Below are 20,746 nucleotides of genomic sequence, written 5' to 3'. Positions count from 1 at the left end.
CTGAAAATTTATGCTCTCTCTGTCTTCACTCGAAGGCTTCCGGATTAGCAAAGAGCCGGGGTTCGTGGTCGCGACTCCTCGAGCGGACGAGGAGTCCACCATGGCCACTCCGAGTGTCCTGGAACCAGAAAGCTTCTTCTACATCGTGCAGTCCCAACACCCTCTCACTTCCGCCGACGACCAAGTTTTGCCGACTGTCATCGCACCCCGACCTGCTCCTCTGCCCGTACCACCGCCCCTCATGCAACCTGCCTTCGCACCGCCGCCGTCAACAGAGACCCTCCAACCACCCTGGGTCAGAGAACTCCTCGCTCACAAAGTACCGAAGAAACCCGTCTACGTCGCACCCAAACCAGGCGTCACCTGCGCCATGATCAAAAAGGCTGAAGACGCACTCTGCGTTGCTCTCCTCAGAGCAATCGACGTACGGGCATACACCCCCCCCCCCTGATCTACGGGCATACAGTCACACGAACCACACAGTCACGCACGGGTCAGGGCGCATGCCGTCTTGTAGTTGATCGAGAAGGACGGTCCGGTGAAGGCTAAGTTGCGTCTGAATCGTGTGGGACCGCCGAGCGAATTGAAGGAGATGATTTATTCGGCCACGGATTTGGCTGAAGCATGTTTCGAAGTGTTGCCGCCGTTCCTTGCGTGTGTTAATCCCCGTGATGTGCGCGTACCAGGTGAGGCGGGCTTCGACTACGACTTGACGAGCACGCCGCTCAGTCTCGTGGGCGCAGGACTCGACGGTCAGGCCATGCGCGGTTCGCTATCGGACCCGCAGAGCGTGGCCATGACCGTGAACCCGGTGCCCGGTCAATTCCAGCCGGGCATGGGTGGTGGTGTTGCTCCCGTCATGGGTGGTGGTATGGGTGGTGGTGGTGCTGGCATGAGTGGTGGTGGTATGAGTGGTGGAGGCAGCGCTGGTATGGCCAGTGGTGGCCCCGGTATGGCCGGTGGTGGTCCGGGCATGGCCGGTGGTGGCGGTCCCGGAATGAATGGTGCTCCCAGTCTGGGGGGTCCCGGTATGAGTGGTGCTCCCGGTATGAATGGTGCTCCCGGTATGAATGGTACTCCTGGCATGAATGGTGCCCCAGGCCTGGGCGGCGCTCCAGGCTTGGGTGGCGGGATGGCGTCGGGAGCGGAGTTGATGTCGCCGTACGAGTTTGGCGCCTTCGGTTTTGGGGGCTGGAGCGAACCGCCCGCTGCTCCTGCGGCGGGAGATTTGGTGAGTGCGCCCCCGCTAGAATGGGGTGCTTACGGGGGGTTCTTTGCACCAGCGTTCAATCCCTACGGTGTCCAGTATCATCGTTTAAATGAGGCGCGACGCAAGTGCGGCTTTGATGGTGGCGACCTCTTTCCCAGCAACAAGAAGGGGCCAGCAGTCGGTGACCGACCTCTTACGCCTCCCGCACAGGGATGGTACGCAAAGTACAGTTCGGGAGTCACCGGCGTCGTCTGGGATCGCGTACACCAGGCCTGGGTCGTCAGCTGGACCCTCGCTGGTAAACGTACCTTCCGTCATTTTACCTGCAAGTCATACGGTGGCTTTGATAAGGCGCGCGAAGCAGCCATCGAATTCAGACTCGCACGCAACAGAGAAATCGCTGCCTACAACAAACGCTGCAAAGACAAAAAATGACCACCCCGCCCGGCCACATCTCAATCACCGCATTTGATTGAGGAACACCTGAGTGACCGACGTGCCGCTTGAGTGGCGAGCATTTGATTGGCGAACCACAGGGAACGTATTCCTGTCGACCAGAAACGGGCTGACCGCTAAATGAGCTGACCACCAAAAGGAGCCGCTGAGCTGGTCACCAAACCAGTAAAGTGCCGCCGCGTGAAATGGTCGCGCTGGCTAATACCTCGCGGTAGGTGTCTTTGTCCCCGCAGGGTTAGTGCAGTGCAGGATTGGCGCATTCGTGACTACTTTTCGCGCTATCTGCCGCAAATGCAAGCATCGGCAGCAAAGCTATCATTTCTGGGGCTGTAACCCCTCGTCCGATGGTCGTCCGATGTGGGCTGCCCGGGCGCGGGGCGGTATTCGTCATTGATGGTTCGTGAGTGTGTTTCCCTGGAGGGCGCGTCCAGACTCTTGGTCGCCAGACTCTGGTCTTTGGCCGTCCCGTCAGCGCGGCAGCGTTGACTAGAAGGGACGCGGCTGAAGGGGCTTCGGCGCCTGTCGAAATCGGTGGAACCGTCCCTTCCGCGTGGGCTTAAAACGGGAGACCGCGGTCTCCGATCCACTTCTCGACCCCCTTGCCTGATCGATCCTTCCCTGACCCATCCTTGCCCAACAGATCCTTGCCTAACAGACCCTTGCCTGGCCGGTCTTTGGCTGGCTGTGTGGTGCTTGGCAGGCAACAGTCCCGGCCCGGAACTGCGGAAACCAGGGGAACTAGGAGCTGTGCTGGGGAGCAGTTCCCCTGGCCCCCCTGGGGCAACCGATCGCGACTTCGTCGTTTCCGACGAGCCCGGAAGCGCTGGATGACAAGCACTTTCCTGGCAAGAATGTTCATTCTTCTCGCGTGCTACCGCACCTGCTCCATGACTCACATCCTGACCTGCTGCCCCTGGACTTGCCCCTGGACTTGCCCCTGGACCCGGACCCGCTGCAGATCCTGCTAGTCCTGGGCTGCGGGTCTGAGAGTCGCGTCCGTGGGAGCCGCGGCCAGGCGTTTCGGCCCCGTGAGACTCTCGGCCGTAATTGATGACGACAATGTGGTGGTCCACAAGCCGCTTGGAAACGACCGAGGAGCAGTCAACTTCGGCAGAGGACGGCGAGGATCCGGTGCCTCCACACATGTAGCATCTGCATTCGCGCAGAAGCAGAGTCAGAAATAATACCATATATAATCCGTCGGCCGTTGCGGTGAAAAGAAACCTGTCCTTCATACGCTGCTTCTCTTGACTAGACACTGACGTGTTGCTATAAGAACCCAATTCATCTCCAATGGAAGCGATACAACATATCAAGCCAACCACAGTACTAAACGTCATAGCCAGCACACTACCCCCGTCCTTATAAACAACTACAACCAAAGACCAATGTCGGTGCATTCCCTCTCGGTGTACAGACCTCTCGGTGTACAGACCTCTCGGTGTACAGACCTCTCGGTGTACAGACCTCTCGGTGTACAGCAGAAGTATCATACAGTATAGCAGTACACACCCGTTAAGGATTTGAATTACATTACAGGACACAGCCACGTAGTCTGCATGATCTTGAATCACAGTCACCAGGCGATAGTACAGCATCCCCAACTCTACCAAACACAGAGTGCGAACACAGAATACGACCACAGAGTAGAAACGGCGTGGTGCCAGTTGTGTCAGTGGTGTGCTAATGTTACGGGGGAAAATTGCCGCCAGTACAACTGGGGCCAGAGTACCCATGTCATGCAAGAAAAATTAGTGAGGCTTTGGAATATGTCCGTCTACGTAAAAGTTTCGGGTTTGATTCGGTAGTCGAACTACGACGCCGTCATGCCTGCCGTCGTCCTTAAGTCGAAGTTGGCAACAGAGCCGGCTACGATCCGTGAGCTGCGGCGCCTGATCCAATAAATCCTCCTCTCGCTCGCTCGGACTCGGGAACTTCTCGTAGCCCTTCTCTATGATACCGTGGCACGTGGAACACGCCAAAGAGCCTTCGCAAGCACCCTCTAAATTAATATCATTCTCGTGCGCCACTTCCAGCACAGTCTGTTTCGCAAATCCGGGCACCTTCTTCTCTTGGCCGTTCGCAGTTATAAAAGTTATTGGGCTACAAGTAAGCACGCGTCATTCATGGCCGTCAGGATTTAGGCAGGTCTCATGGCCCTTAAGGTAGGTCACCCACGGTAGCTCTCTGTGTCGAAAGACGGTACGCCGCCGTGCCACAGGTGTGATGTGCCACAGGTGTATCGTGCCACAGGTGTGCACCGCGACAACGGCGTCTCGTGTTAGATGTGCAGCTTACATGGATCTGGCTCCCTCGGGCACGTGGGTTCCGTGGCATTTGAATTGCATCGGAATGTAACCCCTTAAGCGAAAGGGGGTCTTTCTAGGCGGTCCAAGCATCTTTCGGTTTCCTGGGCACCGGGGCTTTTATTTATGCAAATACTGAGAATTGCATGCGGTGTAATAAAAGCGCAGCATCCAAACTGGACACTTAAGGCAGCTTTGTTAAGCGAGATAGCCCCATAGTTACCTTGCAGCCGGGCGTGGTCGTCAGCACTGAGTGAGGCAAACCATTTGGCAACCTCGGCTAGATGGGGGTCATCGCCGTGACGCTGATATAGAACCAACACCTCCCCAGATACCCTACCACGGACGCATACGCAGATCCTCTGCTCTGGTGACAGACTGCCCTTTGCGTCATCCAGCTCATACTGAATAAGATCTTTGTACCTATCCACGGTCGCCGACATCCCATTATCGGTCCACGTACTCGGGCTAGACATCCGGCTCTTGAATTCCATATAACCTGGAGCCCACCTGCTGCATTCTGCTTTACTCAAATACGGGCAACCCACGGCCAAGATCAAAAATCCATCATCATCCATCCGGAGGACGACTTAAAAAAATCGGATTTGGGGCAACACACAGTATGCGTATCCGCTAAAAGTCGCGGCCCCAAAGACCCCCGGATGAACGCGAACGCACTTCTGCTCGAAGATGATGGTCACAAAACGCTCTTCAAGACGAATTGTTGAGTTTCTCTCGTCTCAATCCCGGTACATGATTTCCCTCGACCCCTGGAGTCGATAAATTGTGGTGCTCCTGGCGACGATATTAGCTCCCCTTTTGTGGTCAGTTGAAAATATTGCGCGCACACGCGTGTGCTAAATGGAACCAGCGCTGGAAGGCGGGACAGGTGGATCGCTAGAACAGACATCGGTGGAATATGTGGCGGTTCCTTCGATTTCTAGCGCTTCCCAATCGATGATAGCTGAAGCTAGCTCGCGGAGAGGCACCAAAAACCTTACGGATGCAGCCTACTGGTCTAAGGTTGATCAACGGTCGAGGATGTCGTGTCCATGTGTCCCTTCATTTCTGTGGTCTGTGGTGTTGGCGGCGACGACCGGAAGTGTGCTATTTGGGATTAATACGGCGGTTTTGAATACATCTGCGGATTACATCGCGAGCGAACTAAAGTGGTGTGGCTCAGAAGGATACGTCGGATGCGACAAAGCAATGTGGTACAAGACTTTTGTGTCTACCGCAGTGTTCGCGGGGGCGGCGGTAGGCGCATTGAGTTCTGGAAAGTTTACCGAGAAAATGGGTTTGCAACGGACGTACACCCATGTGGCGCTGCCGATTTTTGCTTTGAGCATAATCGGTTCTGCCTGTGCTAACAGCTTCGTATCGTTGCTGTGGAACCGCTTGGTAGTGGGTTTCGCTGTGGGAATAGCGTCCGCCTTGACTCCAAATTACATTGCGGAAATTGCTCCGTCTGCGAAGCGCGGCAAGTGCGGTGTTGCGCATCAGTTGCTGGTCGTGCTGGGGCAGCTCGTAGCGATGTTGTTGGGGCTTGCATTCACTACGGTTCCGACAGCGGACGATGACGAGTCGGAGCCGACGAAGGAGCAGCAGCGGTGGAAAGCGCCTGTCAAGAACAAGGTGTGGTGGCGCTTTATGCTGGCAGTGCCAATCATTCCGACCTTGCTGGGCATGATCTATTTTCTGTACGTGTACACGTTCGACACTCCCTGCGGCTTGGTGCACCAGAAGCAGGACGCACAGGCCCGGGCGTTGCTGCAGCGGCTGAGCGGGACGGACGAAGTGACTGAGGAGTTGCGAGAGATCCGGAAGAGCGACGCGATGGCGCAAGAAATGGCGAAGAAGCAGATTCCTTTTGGCCAGTTGTTGCAGCAGCCCGGCTACGGGAAGGCGCTGGCCGTGGGCGTAGGGCTGGCGATATTCCAGCAGATCACCGGCATCAATGCGTTCGTGGCCAACAGCAACCGGCTCTTTCAGGATGCTGGTCTGAGCGCGACGGCAGCCACCTATGCGTCGATCGGGATTACCTGCATCAACGCACTTTGCACGTTCATTCCGCTCTTCATCCTGGACAAGCTGGGGCGCAAGACGCTGCTCTTTTGGGGGGCTATTGGCATGACGCTTGCCACGGCGCCCGCGACCGTCTGTTACTGGGTCGAATGGAACAAGGACAAGTCCAGTACGGCGGGCATGGCGCTTGCGATCCTCGGCGCCTGTCTCTTCATGTTCTTTTTCGCCGTCTCCGTCGGGCCCATCACCTGGGTCTACATCGTCGAGGTCTTCCCGCTCGATATGAAGGCCGTCGGGTCTGCCATCTGCATCGCCGCCAACTGGCTCGCCTCTATCGTCATGGTATTCAGCGCCGGCTTCCTCCCAGCCAAAGTCGCCTACACCATCTTCACCATCGCTTCCGCGCTCTTCGTGGTCTTCGTCGCACTCTGTGTCCGCGAGACCAAAGGCCGCAGTCTCGGCGACAGTCCCTTCGTCAACTCCGAGACCGCTCTCCAAGCTGCGCCTTCCGGCCTCCCCGAGCCGTCGCCCCCGCTCGCCCCCTAGCGCCAGGCACGGCTACAGTCGCAGGATGACCCGGTCCAGGACGACCCTGCGCAGGACGACCTGGCTCGGACACAGCCGTCTGGTGTCACAAGCCCGGCTGGTGTCACAAGCCCGGCTGGTGTCACAAACCGGGCTGCTTGCTCTCTTTTGGATTTTAGCTGACGAATCTGCGACGTATAACCCCTGCTGAGCATAGGCAGGCAGCTGGCGGGTTGGCCGTGTGCTGTGAGCCATTGCTGCCTTGGTGCGTGCGTGTGTGTATGTGAAAGTGTGTGCGTCGACGAGTGTCTGCGGATGAAGTGCGTCGATCATATCATGCGATAGTGCCGCAGAGCGACGGTGTGTGAGGGAGGCGGACTATGTATGTCTCAGAGAGAAGATTTCACTCGTCATCGTAATTCAGAGCAAGGATGTGCATGATGTCATCAGCTGGTGCCCAGTCGGGTGTGCAGTGGTGATGGCGTGCAATACTGAGCGAGTGCCGTAATGAGCGTGTGCAGTGGGGACCTCATAAGGTGTGAGACACAGTTTCAAATGATTTGTAAAAGGACACTAGTGGGATGTTTCGTTGGCAACTCTCCTGAGTTCCGCGTCGAGCTTTTCCGTGAACGTATCGTCCAGGTCGGCATCGTCCCAAGCTGAAGGAGTGCGATGGGGCGTTGGCGGAGCAGTCGGACAGGGCTGGGTTGAGTGTAGTTTACATATATGTTGTATCTGAGTCCACGACTTGTCCGAGTCCTTGCCGGCGGCACTAGGGGGCGGTGCTCCTATTTCCTCGAACTCTTCGAGTACGTCGTCGTCGGGAATATCCATTCTGTTGTCATCATGACTCGTGGCCATCTTTTTTTTTCCCTTTTAACTGAGACGCAGGCTTTGGTTTGCGGCCAGATCGGTGCCAGCCGAGGACTGGCTGCAGAAGCAATTCAGTGTGATGGTTGACGCCAGGGCGGTAGCAGGGGGGTCGGCGCAGACCCAACCGCTACAGTTCGAGGCAGCGCGGTCTCCAAGAGTACTGCCTTGGAGAGCAAAGAAAACGGAAAAATGCGCACAGGCATCAATGTTCGTGCCCGTGGGCGTCGAGGGACGAACAGTCACTGCTACGGGGGTCGCTAGTCAGTTCCGTGGGTGGCTCATTTCTCGTGACGACTGCGACCGTCTCCAAAAATGGAGTTCCGTCGCCGCTTACGCCGGCGCAGACCGAAGCCACGGAGACCTCATTGATGAGGAGTTGGTTGGTTTGCCAGTAATAGAGCAGGTTCTCGGCAGCCTTTTGTTCCATCAGGCGCCGCTCGAAGTCGAGGCTCTTGATATACTCCGCCGCGTCATGCAGTTCCGACAGCGTAACCGGCGCGTATTTATCCGCAACGGAACCTTCTGACCCGCCGGCCCGCTGTTCTCCCGTCGTTGGGTTTCTCTTTGTTAAAGGTCTAGATGCGGAACTTCCTCCAAGACCTCCGTCGGCGGTTTGTTCGTCGGCGGTCCACCTTTCCGCGGTGCCTTCTTCGGCCGTTCCTTCTCCCGGAATTAAACCTCCTCCCGAGGCCGGTCCTTCTACAAAGGCTTTGCGAGCAGCGCCGTCACCCGTGCGTCGGAGGGTCTTCAGAGCAGCTTCATTGCGTTCGATCGCGTCGAGCAGCCCCTTGTCACAATTCGCTGCGTCCTCCAGGAGAGTGCTGTCGCAATATAGTTCGGCTTCAACATTTGTCTCAATAAATCGAGGCACGTAGAGTGGGACGTCCCTCTTGGAATATTTTGTGCTGATTCGCGGTACCTTAAACTCAACCGTTGTGTCCGCGACAACCGGAACCGGGATTCTAACTTCAGTTTCAGCGCTGTAGAACTGAGCGCCGGGTCCCGGAGGGCAGTCTACAGTGGTCGGACCGTGTGTGCTATAGACCGTGGTGTGCACCGAAGTGTGTCCCGTGGTGTGCGGGTTGACCTCAGGACTGTAGGCGTTAGCCTCAGGACCGTAGGCGTCAACCTCAGGGTTGTAGGCATTCTCTTCAGGACTGTAGGCGTCAACCCCAGGATTGCAGGGCTTGCAGTAAAAGCGGCGAACCGGCTGCGCTGCGGCCCCCACAAAAAAATCTCGAGCCGGACTGCTCTGCGGGTCCTCATTAGGTTCCGAGTCGTCCCGTTCAGACTCAATTAACAGTCCGTCGTCCCCGTCCGCCCGCTCGACGGTAATATTGTATTCCGACGCCTCGCGCGAGATTAAATCACCTTCATCCAGTAAACCCATAACACCGGCACTCGGCGGGAAGCAGCACTGGCGGGGGTCATCCCCGTCCCCAACAATGTAAGAGCTCAGCCGTTCTGAACCTATCTGCTCTGAACCCAGATGGTCTGACACCAGTTGGTCTGAAACCAGCCGGTCAGAGACCAAGTGGTCAGAGACCAGGTGGTCTAATTGACCTTCGCTGGACCCCCTCCAGGAGGGCGGCAGTCGTTCTTCGTGCCAGGTCGAAACCGTCCCGACTCCTGGGGTCGTGCTGTAGGCGGTACTCTGCGTACAGTAGTCATAGGGACTGCCCCCCAGTCCTCCAGTGGCTGGCTTCTCGCCGTACGGAATCAGGGTCGTGAACTCAGACGCAGGCTCCGATAAGTCTGGCCCAAAGTCGAATGAGACTTGTCGCCACGGCGACGCAATCGCAGGTGCATACGAAAACTTTTCGGGATGGTAAATCACCTGCGGTGGCTCAACGATCACCACCTCAGCCGGCGGTACCTCCTCAAGAGGACCCACGTTAAGAGGATCCACATCATGATGACCCACATCAGCAAAGTCCACTTGGACCAATTCCGGCTGAATCAATTCGGGTTCAACCAGTTCCGGCTGAACTACATCGAGTCGGCTAACATCCGATTGGTCCCACTCAGGTGACTGGATTAGGTCATGTTCAACTGTTTCAGAGTAAATGACCTGAGGGCAGTGTTGGCATACCGGCATCGGCACAGGATCTCCCCATTGTGACGATATCGGCGAATCCACAGTAACGTGGCGAATAACATGTTTGCTGGGCAGTTGCCTTTCGGGTAGTTGCCTTGTCGACACGTGTCTTACCGGCAAGTGTGGACTGGACGTGGGTGGTTGAGCCATGCCAGCGCGTATTTGCTCGACGAGCCGTTGCTGTGAGGCGGTTCCAAGTGGGTTGTATTTGACGGAAACGGGCCGCGGTCTTTGCAGCACCACCGGGAAGTCCACGATTTTCTCTCGGTATTCAAACTCTGGTACTTCGATGACCGTTTCGTATATTACTGGCTTCTCTACCTGTACGATGTGCTCGCGGACAGTCTGGGGTACCTGCACTATCTCCTCTACCAGCCGACGAGTGGGGATGACGTACGTACTGCAGGTACATACGACTGGCGTTTGGTTTTTTCTTAAGGGGCGGCGACAGGGAAGACAGTTAGTTACGTGCAGGTGTAGGAGGAAAGGATGGGTGTGGGAGGCACCAGCAGATGGTATACCAGCAGATGGTACCTGTAGATGGTACATCAAGTGTGGAGGCCAGTGCACATGTGGAGGCACATCCAGGCTAAGGGTATGTGTGCCTGGGAGAAGCGCAGTCGTGCTGATCTCACGTCTCAAAGAGATGTTCGGTAGTTGTTTTGACTGGTTGCACTACCTCTCGTTCGACTATGTACTCGTTCATGACCATCTTTTCACCCAGGTATGTCAGTTCGCAAACGACCTCGCCCGGACCTTGCCATTTCGGATGATCTAATTTCATAGCGGCATTTAATAATTGCCTCGATGCATAATAGCGCTTCATCCGTCGGGAGCGAGCCTTGGGTGGAGTGGTACTGCCGCTCCAACCCCTTCTACGTGGAGGTAGATGACGACTATATCCGGGACGATTTCAACCTTACCGGCCTAGCCACGGTAGTCCCCCATTACCGGCAAGCACTGGACGTTATATTGGACAATGACTTCGACGGTAGTCATCCCCACCTCCCTGTAGTCCCCCCCCCCTACCCTCCACCACTTCAGACATCTGGCTTTTTACTTAGATTCAGTGACGGATGATTCTGCTTCTGAACACTCATATACATCCATGAATAAGGCAGCAAGTCTGCTGTATGGGCTAATTCACGCCAGGTTCATCATCACCAACGCGTAGGTATCCCTGTTGGCTGCATCAACGGCTGGGCCTATCATGCTACCCACCTACCGTTCCCATTCCCAGCACGGCCTCCATTCCCAGCACGGCCTACATTCCCAGCACGGTCCATTGTAGGGGTCTAAATGCAATGGTATCCAAGTACAAAGACGAGACGTACGGCGTGTGTCCACGAGGTTGCGACGCAGCCATGATGCCGTACGGGATGAGCGATGTGCCAGGCGAGGGTTCGACGACGGTCTACTGCGGTGTGTGCAAAGAGATTTATCGACCGGCCAACCCGGTACTTGCGGCCATAGACGGTGCGTACTTTGGCAGCACCTTTAGCCACTTATTTTTCATGGAGTTCGGCGAGAAGCTTCAGCTTCCCGAACTCCGAGATACCACACGCGTTGTCGCCTCACTCCTAGAAGACGCGTCCATGGAAGAAACTGCCAACCGCGACCATCACCACCCTCCCTACTATGTACCCAAAATCTTCGGTTACAAAGTCAGCAGCTCTGTACGCGATCGCGAAATACAAGACGCCATTCGCGGCGGCTGGAACAATAAGCTCTAATTTTATGCACCTCAACTCGACCGACCTCCCCTAGGTCGATCCCGACTCGACTCCATGACTTGTATTCTCTTTCAGCCTAACTACACTCCCATTAGCAACACTGCCAGCAGCAGGTTTGCCAGTCGCAACCTTACCCCCAGCTTTGTCAGTTGCAATCGCGTACCCGGTTTTGTCCCTAACTATTCTAACTAGCTGACTGAGGCACGCGAGTTTGAAGCGTCACGCATACAACCGGCCTCGATCGCTCCGGGTGATCCCGCAGCGATCGGGCGATCCCGGGATCGGCTCTCCCGGTTCAACTGACCGGTTTAGCTCCGGATTCACTCACTGTATGATCCATTGGAGTGCTTCCTGTATGTTTTCGCCCGTGATGGCGCTGGTGGGGAGTATCTTGAAGCGATCGCTGCGGACGACGTCTGAACCGACGATTTCTTCGACTTGGTGTGCGGCGAGTGCGCCGCACACATCTTGTTTGTTCGCCAGCAGGAGTACCTTGGCGCCTTTGCGGCGCAGGCCTTCGTGGTTCATGACGAGCGTGGCGTCGCCCGCCACTTCCTGCAGCGCCTTGGCGGACGCGCAGTCCACGACGTAGACCACGGCGTCCGAGGTGGCCACGGCCTCCGCCCAGAGCCGGAAGAACGTCTCGTAACCGAAACGTCTCTGGTTCGAGCTGCAGCAGCCGCAACAAACCGAATTAAGGAAGTGCAGCGCCCACGCCTCCTCGTGCTCCTCCCCACTCGGCGAGTCGCGCACCGCAATCTCCAAACTTGTCGGGTCACGACCGACCTCGCACACCTTCACTTCCACCGATGTGCGAGCCCCAGCCGAGGCCGCCCTTCTCCTCTCAAATTGATAACTCACCTCGTCAACCACCGAGTCTCCATCCGTTATGGTCGAGGCAGTCGTAGCCACGCTGGCCATGGCCATACTCGCAGCGACCATTCCCGGACACCGGGCGTCTCCGCTCTGCACGTCGAAGCTTTGTGCATCGAAGCTCCGCGACCTGAAGGAATGAGCGGAGGCGATGGTCTTGTGGGCGGTGAAGCGCTCTTCCAGCAACCCTACCGTGTCCACGGTTGGGATCGCAACGCCTAGTTTCCACCGGTACAAAATCGAGGTCTTCCCCGACCTCGAGGAGCCCCAAAGCAAAATGGACTTCGACTCAGTCTTGTTCTCAAGTCGCTCCGGACTCTCCGCCAAGGGTCCACCGCAACCCAGTAGACCAACACTACCCATTAGACCATTACCCGCTAGGCCGCTGCCCAAGTTCGCAGCCAGGTGCGAAATCCGTGTGGACAAAGTGCGTGGGATCCCACGTACGGCGCGGGATAACGTAGCCCCGCCCTTCACGCCAGTGTCACAGACATAGCCGGGCGGGTGGTCCCTCAGGCGGTCTACGGAGTGTTCCACTGCCATGTTCCCAACTTTTTTCCAGGGCCTGTAGTTCAAGTCAGATCCTGCACTCATTAAATTGTCGGAACGACCTGTTTATTTTGTTTCCTGAACGGATCCGTCCTGAGCGAGCGACCTGGTCTCTGGACGACAGGTGGCGGGTGTCTTCCAGGCTTAGCCCTTTCAGACTGAGGCTTAGTCCCCCCCCCCCCCCAAAACTGACGCTGCCTTCCCCCCAGGCTGCGTCCAGCCCCTTTCAACCCGCCCCTTTCTCCACCCACCCGGCCTGGTCGTTCTGGTCTCCGAGACCGAGCCTGCACAATCCAGCCTCGAAGACCAGGACAGGACCGGACCGGCACGATCTAATTCTCCAACGAGTCTTGGATCTGACCTCACGTTCTTCTTCGGTCCGTCTCAAAAGCAAATATAATGGCGTACGCCCCTTCTCCGACGTTGTTGCGTACCGCTTCGCGCATGGCGTGGAAGAAGCCGTCTTTCACGGAGGAGATTGTGGAGGAGGTCTACCAGGGCGGGACCGTGATGAGTCCGGCCAAGACGCCGACACCGACGACCCAGTCCCCAGCCAGCGCGAAGGAAGGCGTGCGCTGGTCCCCAACGCCTCATGCTCACACCCCTATCGAAGCCCTCAGCTTCGCCCCCGCTCTCCCCGGCTACAACGAAGGTGTCCCGGCTGCCGACTATGCCGACCCTCGCGTGGCAACCAACGTTCCCAGCGGCTTAGCTGCCAGTGGCTTGGTCCCCGGCGGCTTGGCACCCAGCGGCTTGGCCCCCAGCGGCTTGGCCCCCAATGGCCTAGCCTCCAGCAGCTTAGCTTCCCGTGGCTTGGCCCCCACTGGCTTAGCTCCGGGCGGCCAATATGGTGACCAGTATGCGAGTCAAGCTTTCTACGCCACGGCTCGCCAGCCTCTGATGCAGAGACAACCCTTATCTACCACTCAACGAGTACTCGGTCAATCGGCAGGAGGCCAGGTGCTCATGGGAGGCCAGGCCCTGGTGGGAGACCAGTCCCTGGCGGGAGGCCAGTCCCTAACTGGAGGCAGTCGTTTTGTTCATCGAGGGACAGAATTAAATCCTCGGATCGGAGCGGAAATGGCGGCGGAACTGCGGCCCAACCCGCTTGCGACCTTGCCCAGATCTGCCAGCCACGTTCCCTATACGACGCAGGTCAGCTACCAGTTGGGAGCGCATCCGTCGGGTGTTCATTCCGCAGTGGTACAGCCGACCTACGTCACAGGGGGCGGGAACGTGGCGATCCCTGCGAGATACGGCACCGTGGGCCGCGGCCGAAGCTCTATAGCCCATGGCACGCAGCTTGGCTACACGGCGTATGCCCCGCAGGGCTACGGATCGCAAGGCTACGGATCGCAAGGCTACGACACGCAAGGCTACGGCACGCAAGGCTACGGCACGCAAATTTACGGGGCACAGTCTATTGGTGAGCACTTGGTGAGTCCGCGAGTTGCGCAGCAGCTAATTACTCAACAGCCAGTGACTCAGCAGCTGGTTGCTTTGCAGCCTGTTACTCAGCAGCTACTTGCTCGTCACCCGGTGACTTTGGGGAACAGCACGGGCCCAAGTGCGCATAGTGCCTCGGTAGTGGCCGTCCCTGCGGGTTCGGTGATTGGCGAGTCGTGGGAAGAGAGGCGAGTGCGTGTGCCCCGAAAGGTCGTCCGGGAGGCTTTGGTCGAAGAAGACGCGGTGCTGCGCGAAAAAGTGGTGGAGGTTGCGCGTCCGATAGTGGAGGAGCGAGTGGTGGAAGTTCCGGAGATTCAGTACGTGGAGGAGTTAGTACAGGTGCCGGAGGTGGTGTATAAAGAGCGCGTGGTCCAGGGTCCGGAGGTGGATGTTCAGGAGCGGCCGGTATACATACCCAAGACTGAATATGTGGACCGCGTGGTGGAGGTACCGACAGTTAACTACCGGGAAGTACCCGTACGGAAGGTCGTACGGGTGCCAGTCAAGGAGGAGCAGGTACGGGTGAAAGAAGTACCTGTGCCTGTTATAAGCGAAACCACTCAAGACATTGTTACAAAGGTCGACCGGCCATATGAGGTGCCAGTTATCCACCCGTTGCCTTTCGAAGTCAAGACTACCCTACACCAACGACTTCCTCAGCTGGTGGCCCAGCCTGGACACACTCACGAGTACAATGTTTATTTACCGAGAGTTAATGAGGTACCCGTCAACCGGCATCTAGTCAGCGACGCCACTGCGGAACAAATAGAACGCGAAAGAGAGCGACTGTTCTCTTGCCTCCAGAACGGCATGGATGCGCATACGCTCGTTAGGGAGCTAGACCTGCATAAGGCTGAAAACAGAGTGGAAGAAACCATTGTCGAAATACAACAATGGGGCAAAGATAACCTCACTCAAAACTACCCCCGGATTGCCAGGGCCCAAGGGACCGGACTCACCGCACCCGTCGCAGAGAGCCCTACGGAAGTATACTCACAAGCCGCCGGAGGAATGCACATGGGAGGAATGCACATGGGAGGAATGCAGGCTGGGGCAATACGCTCTCGACGCGCCGACCAAAACCGGTACAGGCCCACCAGGTTACGCAGACTAAGAACTACCCCGCGGAGGTATCAGCACGCGAGCTCCGTCGATTCATTCAAAAACAGGACGGCCAACGACTGCTCGTTTTTCGGCGCGCCCCTACTGGACCGAATTTTCGGCCAACGCAGATACCGCTCCGACCAGGACTCGGGGGATGTTGGCTCTTGGGACAGCCAGCACTGGGATAACACCCCTCTGTACTACAAGTCCGGTGCAGTTGACGCGAACCCGTCCGTCTGGAGCTACATAGTTAAACAGCATCCGGACTTTTACAATTGACCGCACCTGGCCATTTTTTAGGGGCATGGGCATACTCGAAGTAAGAACCAATGAAAAGTGACAAACACGCGCGTGTGCACGCAAACACGGGCGTGTGCGCACAAACACGCGCCTCCGACAGCCCCAGTGGGGCTTGGTCGAAGTTCCACTAAAGACGGGGGGCCGAATGGAAGGAAGGGTTCCGCCAAAGGATAGTGTTATAGCGCATTAAGGACATCGAGTTTGAAATCTCGAGGACACAGAAGAATAAAGCTACTGAGTATCATATTGGTCGTTTAAAGGCGCAGTTGGCGAAGCTTCGTTCTCAGTTGATAGAGGGGAGTAAGTCGGCTGGTGCTAAGGGCGAAGGCTTTGATGTCCAGAAGTTTGGAGACAGTCGGATAGCGCTGATTGGGTTCCCGTCCGTGGGTAAATCTACGCTGCTTGGTCAGTTGACGGGAGCCAAGTCTGAGGTGGCGGCGTATGAGTTTACGACCCTGACATGTGTCCCTGGAATAATAGATTATCGGGAAGCTCGACTACAGCTGCTGGATTTGCCGGGAATTATTGAGGGCGCATCTGAGGGTCGCGGTCGAGGTCGGCAGGTGATTGCCGTTGCCAAGAGTGCGGATTTGGTGCTGATGATTTTGGATGCGACCAAGGATGACGCGCAAAAAGACAAGTTGGAAAAAGAGTTGGAAGCGGTTGGTATTCGTCTGAACAAGGAGCCGCCATTGATATCGTTGAAGGTGAAGAAGGTTGGTGGGGTGACATTTAATTCGACCGTGCCTCTTTCTGCGATGGATGCAAAGCTCTGTCAGTCTATTTTGTCGGAGTATAAGATATTCAATGCAGACGTCTTATTCAGAGCAAATCATAATGCAGACGACCTAATCGATGTTATTGAAGGGAATCGAAAGTACATCAAGTGTCTCTATGTCTACAATAAGGTGGACATGCTCTCTCTTGAACAACTGGACGAACTCGCTCGGAGACCAATGACCGTATGCGTTTCTTCTCAGAGAGCTTGGAACATGGACACTCTCCTCGAACGCATGTGGGCGGAACTAGAACTCGTGCGCGTCTACACCAAAAAGGTCGGAGAACAACCAGACTTCTCAGACCCTATTATTCTTACACCCCAAAGAGGAGGCTCCACTATCAAAAACTGCGTCAAATACATCCACACCAGTCTCCAAACGGAAACCAGATACGCTATCGTCTGGGGACGAAGCACTAAACATATCCCGCAACAGTGCGGCATCGGTAGAACCCCGCCTCCCTCTTACCCGCTCCTACCCCACCTCCCTCTTACCTTTGCTCTCCTACCCTTTAACAACCTTTCTCCCTAAACACTCTCTCTGGCAGAGCACACTCTGGCTGATGAAGATGTGATTCAAGTTGTTAAGAAATAGCGCAGCTGCTGAGGTTAGTTCGTGCTGTTTCTGCCGTGGGCTGACTTACAAAAATAACACCTCCACCTGGTGTGGCTTCACCACGGTGAGGTCGTTTCCCGACTGGGTCGTTTCCCGATTGGGTCGTTTTCCGATTGGGTCATCTCCCGACTGAGTCGTGTTGTGACTTGGTCGGGCCTGGGGGCGGGCGGATCGGGTTAGGTGGCAGGTTGAGCAGAGGTGTGGTCCGGTTGGGTTTTATGAAAGTCTTTGGCATACAGCCGCATGTCGTGGGCGTTTTCCGCGTTGCTGTAGTAGCCGCGGACCACTTTGTGTGTTCGGTATCCACGGGAGGAGTAGAGGTTGATGGCTGGCTGGTTGGACGCCCGCACGAAGAGGTCTATGAAGTGTACGCCCACGGCGAAGCACGCTTCTTCGAAGTGACGCATGAGTTGCTGCGCGACCCTCCGATTCCTGAAGGCAGGCGCCACTGATAGCGCGCTCACGTGCCCCCGCCAAGATTGCTGCCCGGCGTCCGCCCCCGAGTGTTCACCGTTCGACCCTTGGGCGTTCGACCCTTGGACATTCGACCGTTGGGCGTTCGACCGTTGGGCATTCGACCGTTGGACACTCGGCTCGTTGCCCTCCAGAGGGTCTGCGTCCAGTCGCCCCAGGATGTACCCGACTATCCGACCGTCGAGTGCCTGCGCCACACGGCAGAGGTCGGGCCACCGAGCCAGAAATTCCCAGTAGAACGAGCTCATGAAGTTCTCCGTATAGCTGTCCAGATTAGTCTCATTTAATCTGTAAATATCTTCTGCAACGAACCTGCGTATAACCACCTCCATTTTTTTCAGCCCCATAACACAACCACCCCCGACCGCAAAAGGCAACCCGCGTGAGTAGTCGCCACAGGCCCCACGACACAATCCACTCCGATTAAAAATAGAACAGCCGCACGGTCCACATCGCCGAGCCCAGACAGCACGCATGACCGCTATGGGAAGCAGCCTACTGCATCGGGGCTTTGTAGCCTGTCTGCGTGGACGAAGCAGTACAAGACCCACCCATGGATCACGGCCAAGCAGCCATGGCAACGGCAGCTTCCGCTGCAATCCCCGGCTTTGTCTTTCGAACCGGCCACCAGTTTGCAGAGAAACTCGTTGCCAGGACTGATATTCGCGGATGCGCGCCTGCCTTTCAACAAGAACGCTGAGGCTGTATCTCGGCGATTGCTCTCACTGGTTGAACACGGATTCGAAGTTACGGGTGACATGGGGAAGCTCATCTGTCGATTGATCCTGCCGTTGGCACGAGCCCAGTTGAAAGGACTAGTTTCAACCTTGATTACGCCTCTTTCGGTGACTGGCTCGGCATGATCTGTCTCGAAGACTTTCAATCCCATCAAAGATTTGCAGCACGCCTTATCCGTGGATGGCTTGCATTTTCGCACTTCACAAACACGGAGCAGAGTGTCACTTCTAGTTTGTTGAATGTGGCTCTTCGGTCCAACAGTGCTATCAGTGTCAAGCCTGACAAAGCAGGCTGCTAGTTGGTTCTGCCGTGTTTGCTAGGATCACCTAGGATCCTGAACAGCATGTATTGTCGGAAGCGAACGTGGGCGCGCTGTTCATCCAGGTCAAAAACAGGCTCTGGAATCCGCCTCAAAAAAACAGTTGATCCAGCTGCACAAAAAATGCTCGCAGCGAGCGACACCGGGCCAGGAAAGTCGGCAGAACCGGAGGGTCAGCCGTTCTATATGCCACAGGGCAGCCCGGAACTCTACGTCTTTCTGTTTCGGGATTGTGGCCGGCTCGGAGTCGTTGGCACTACTCCAGCACTTGTGACATGATGAGTCGGATTGAAAAGGGTCTGGCAGACGACTGTAGTAAACTGGAGAGCGAACGAGGCGACGACCAGAAAGGGAATAAAGTGGCTTCCTCAGGTACACGACTCATAAACCCTTTACCGCTTTGGCACCCCATTCAGCCTTCGTGATGGAATTGGGGAAGCAGACGGATAAGTTGCCAAATCCTCGTTGATGCTCAACGCACGCATTACAGGCTCGAGCGTGTAACCATACGTTAGTCCCGTATGTTGTGAAACCAATCCGTGGCACTATGCCATCAAAAGCTCAGCAGTCTCGCGACTTGGTGCCTTTAAAAAGATCCTCCGTAATTGGCTGCTCTCGATGCCACGAATCGAGCACGATAAGGCATTTTAGAAAGAGCTACCAGTCAGGCTGGGTGTTAATTATGCTGGATTAAAAATTGACGGGAATTGAACAGTGCCCATACACTCGCCAAACAGCATTGCTTCAATCTCCGCCAAGCAAATCAGCTTCTGCTGGTCACGGATTTGGCGCTCTTTCTCTTGGGACTCCTCTGCAGAGTAGTGAGTACGGTGGAGACGTGAAGTGACACCTTACTGAACATTCGATTTAGGTTGGTAATCGCATTGGTGAGCATGCCGTAATTGTGGAAGAGGATGATGATGTCGGGCGTGTTATATGTAGAGATCACTAGAAGTTCATAATTCGACACGTTTATGGTTTTAATGTTGCTCATTGATATCATCTGGATAAAGCCATTCCATTTCTTGATGGAGATCCAGTAAATAGGAGAGTTTGGCAACAGCTGATAGACGAGGATAATTGGCTTGATAGTGTTGCTATTTACATTGACCTCGTATGCATAGTATCTGTAATAATTGTGCTCATACTGTTCTAGCTTCGCTTTGGACTTTTCTAGCAATTTTAAGGCTTCACATTTCTTTTCCGCATCTTCTTTTAATTCTAGCACACACGTTTCCAGAACATTATTTTTATTACGCAACTCTTTAATTAACAGATCACGACGCTCGCATTCACCATTTTTTAGTTCCAATTCTCTCTGGAAGCTTTTCATCTCCATGGTCATACTGCTGTTGGATTCTCTTTCCCGTTCTATAATTTCTCTAGCTTCCAGCAAGCTCTCCCGGAATTCCAGCATTTTTCGGCTCTTTACACTTAGCTCCATCTTAAGAGACTCTATCTCACCTCTGTAGACTTTTTCGGTGGATTCCATCTTGTTCTGCAACATGACCAGACACTCTGTTCGCTTTTTAAATGCCTCTTTCAGCTGCACTATCACCTCTTGCTGGTTGTCATTTGAGACTGAACCACGGCGATTCATTCCACTCCAGATACGAGTCATTATCCCGTTGTCCCCATATGCGGATGAATCACCAGACATAACTGAACCTTTAAGAAATATATCGTCCGTATACGAGCCCAACTTACATTCGCTACTAATTAACCTTGTACTATCTAGGTCACGACGCCCGTAGTTTAAAACTTCTGGATTCGTCTTAAAGCACGGACGGGAATTGGGGTTATAGAGAATGTATGGAAATAGGGGATGTCATACCTTTGCGCTGTATACAGATTCCCTATCTGTTTTTATTGCGTTGTCTCCATCATTGTACGATCTCATGTTCTCACTGTAACAGGAGCCCTGAAATAATCTCGACATCTTATCAGATGTTCCGCCGGACAACGATGATCCACCACTCTAAACATACATGTCCCCCAGTGCCCGGACACATCCAATATCTGGACGCGTGTGTGTGTGCACACACGTGTGCACATCTTTCCCCCAAGTGCGCTCTAACATTTTGCCGAATTGTCAGATGATTATAGTCCTCCATCTCTGACTGGCCATCCAAAATTGTGAAAAAATGGCCGCGAATTTAGAGCAACCTCTTTGTCCGGTAAGATTGTGTCCCATGTGACAAACATGTTTTTAGAAGGTTGATGCAAAGAATGAAGAGGAGTCCGAGTACTATTCTGACGTTGGAGTAAGCACTGAGGAATATTGGTGTCATCCCCAGATTTTAAATTCCCCCAGACATATCTT

General features: G+C 55.2%; 12 protein-coding genes across 12 annotated transcripts; 6 read left to right on the top strand and 6 right to left on the bottom strand.

The window, feature by feature from the left end:
* Positions 1-10: 10 nt before the first annotated feature.
* GNI_124010 (AP2 domain protein) lies at positions 11-1,645 on the top strand (the record flags this gene model as incomplete). Its single annotated transcript, XM_011133646.1, has 2 exons — positions 11-424; positions 518-1,645. 2 exons carry the CDS (start codon positions 11-13, stop codon positions 1,643-1,645), a joined length of 1,542 nt encoding a protein of 513 aa, XP_011131948.1.
* Positions 1,646-3,417: 1,772 nt separating this feature from the next.
* On the bottom strand, positions 3,418-4,014 carry GNI_124000 (putative adrenodoxin-type ferredoxin; the record flags this gene model as incomplete). Its single annotated transcript, XM_011133645.1, has 2 exons — positions 3,418-3,769; positions 3,965-4,014. 2 exons carry the CDS (start codon positions 4,012-4,014, stop codon positions 3,418-3,420), a joined length of 402 nt encoding a protein of 133 aa, XP_011131947.1.
* Positions 4,015-4,028: 14 nt separating this feature from the next.
* Positions 4,029-4,415, bottom strand: GNI_123990 (hypothetical protein; the record flags this gene model as incomplete). Its single annotated transcript, XM_011133644.1, has 1 exon — positions 4,029-4,415. The coding sequence occupies one exon, from the start codon at positions 4,413-4,415 to the stop codon at positions 4,029-4,031; it is 387 nt and encodes a 128-aa protein (XP_011131946.1).
* A 418-nt stretch (positions 4,416-4,833) lies between these two features.
* GNI_123980 (sugar transporter) lies at positions 4,834-6,543 on the top strand (the record flags this gene model as incomplete). Its single annotated transcript, XM_011133643.1, has 1 exon — positions 4,834-6,543. The coding sequence occupies one exon, from the start codon at positions 4,834-4,836 to the stop codon at positions 6,541-6,543; it is 1,710 nt and encodes a 569-aa protein (XP_011131945.1).
* A 1,054-nt stretch (positions 6,544-7,597) lies between these two features.
* On the bottom strand, positions 7,598-10,277 carry GNI_123970 (hypothetical protein; the record flags this gene model as incomplete). Its single annotated transcript, XM_011133642.1, has 2 exons — positions 7,598-9,926; positions 10,129-10,277. 2 exons carry the CDS (start codon positions 10,275-10,277, stop codon positions 7,598-7,600), a joined length of 2,478 nt encoding a protein of 825 aa, XP_011131944.1.
* A 23-nt stretch (positions 10,278-10,300) lies between these two features.
* On the top strand, positions 10,301-10,667 carry GNI_123960 (casein kinase II subunit beta; the record flags this gene model as incomplete). Its single annotated transcript, XM_011133641.1, has 2 exons — positions 10,301-10,484; positions 10,558-10,667. The coding sequence occupies 2 exons, from the start codon at positions 10,301-10,303 to the stop codon at positions 10,665-10,667; spliced, it is 294 nt and encodes a 97-aa protein (XP_011131943.1).
* A 130-nt stretch (positions 10,668-10,797) lies between these two features.
* GNI_123950 (casein kinase II beta subunit) lies at positions 10,798-11,226 on the top strand (the record flags this gene model as incomplete). The annotated part of the gene is made up of 1 exon (XM_011133640.1): positions 10,798-11,226. One exon carries the CDS (start codon positions 10,798-10,800, stop codon positions 11,224-11,226), a length of 429 nt encoding a protein of 142 aa, XP_011131942.1.
* Positions 11,227-11,550: 324 nt separating this feature from the next.
* On the bottom strand, positions 11,551-12,642 carry GNI_123940 (ADP-ribosylation factor family protein; the record flags this gene model as incomplete). The annotated part of the gene is made up of 1 exon (XM_011133639.1): positions 11,551-12,642. The coding sequence occupies one exon, from the start codon at positions 12,640-12,642 to the stop codon at positions 11,551-11,553; it is 1,092 nt and encodes a 363-aa protein (XP_011131941.1).
* A 405-nt stretch (positions 12,643-13,047) lies between these two features.
* On the top strand, positions 13,048-15,477 carry GNI_123930 (inner membrane complex protein; the record flags this gene model as incomplete). The annotated part of the gene is made up of 1 exon (XM_011133638.1): positions 13,048-15,477. The coding sequence occupies one exon, from the start codon at positions 13,048-13,050 to the stop codon at positions 15,475-15,477; it is 2,430 nt and encodes an 809-aa protein (XP_011131940.1).
* A 25-nt stretch (positions 15,478-15,502) lies between these two features.
* On the top strand, positions 15,503-16,871 carry GNI_123920 (developmentally regulated GTP-binding protein; the record flags this gene model as incomplete). The annotated part of the gene is made up of 3 exons (XM_011133637.1): positions 15,503-15,517; positions 15,681-16,722; positions 16,825-16,871. The coding sequence occupies 3 exons, from the start codon at positions 15,503-15,505 to the stop codon at positions 16,869-16,871; spliced, it is 1,104 nt and encodes a 367-aa protein (XP_011131939.1).
* A 197-nt stretch (positions 16,872-17,068) lies between these two features.
* GNI_123910 (N-acetyltransferase) lies at positions 17,069-17,698 on the bottom strand (the record flags this gene model as incomplete). Its single annotated transcript, XM_011133636.1, has 1 exon — positions 17,069-17,698. One exon carries the CDS (start codon positions 17,696-17,698, stop codon positions 17,069-17,071), a length of 630 nt encoding a protein of 209 aa, XP_011131938.1.
* Positions 17,699-19,103: 1,405 nt separating this feature from the next.
* On the bottom strand, positions 19,104-20,323 carry GNI_123900 (hypothetical protein; the record flags this gene model as incomplete). Its single annotated transcript, XM_011133635.1, has 4 exons — positions 19,104-19,234; positions 19,279-20,091; positions 20,131-20,197; positions 20,258-20,323. The coding sequence occupies 4 exons, from the start codon at positions 20,321-20,323 to the stop codon at positions 19,104-19,106; spliced, it is 1,077 nt and encodes a 358-aa protein (XP_011131937.1).
* Positions 20,324-20,746: the final 423 nt, after the last annotated feature.

The sequence above is a fragment of the Gregarina niphandrodes genome, assembly GCF_000223845.1.
Source record: "Gregarina niphandrodes unplaced genomic scaffold scaffold00030, whole genome shotgun sequence".
In the NCBI taxonomy this organism is placed as follows: domain Eukaryota; phylum Apicomplexa; class Conoidasida; order Eugregarinorida; family Gregarinidae; genus Gregarina; species Gregarina niphandrodes.
The sequence above is the reverse complement of the archived record's forward strand: the minus strand, read 5'-3'. Positions and strand labels throughout refer to the sequence as shown.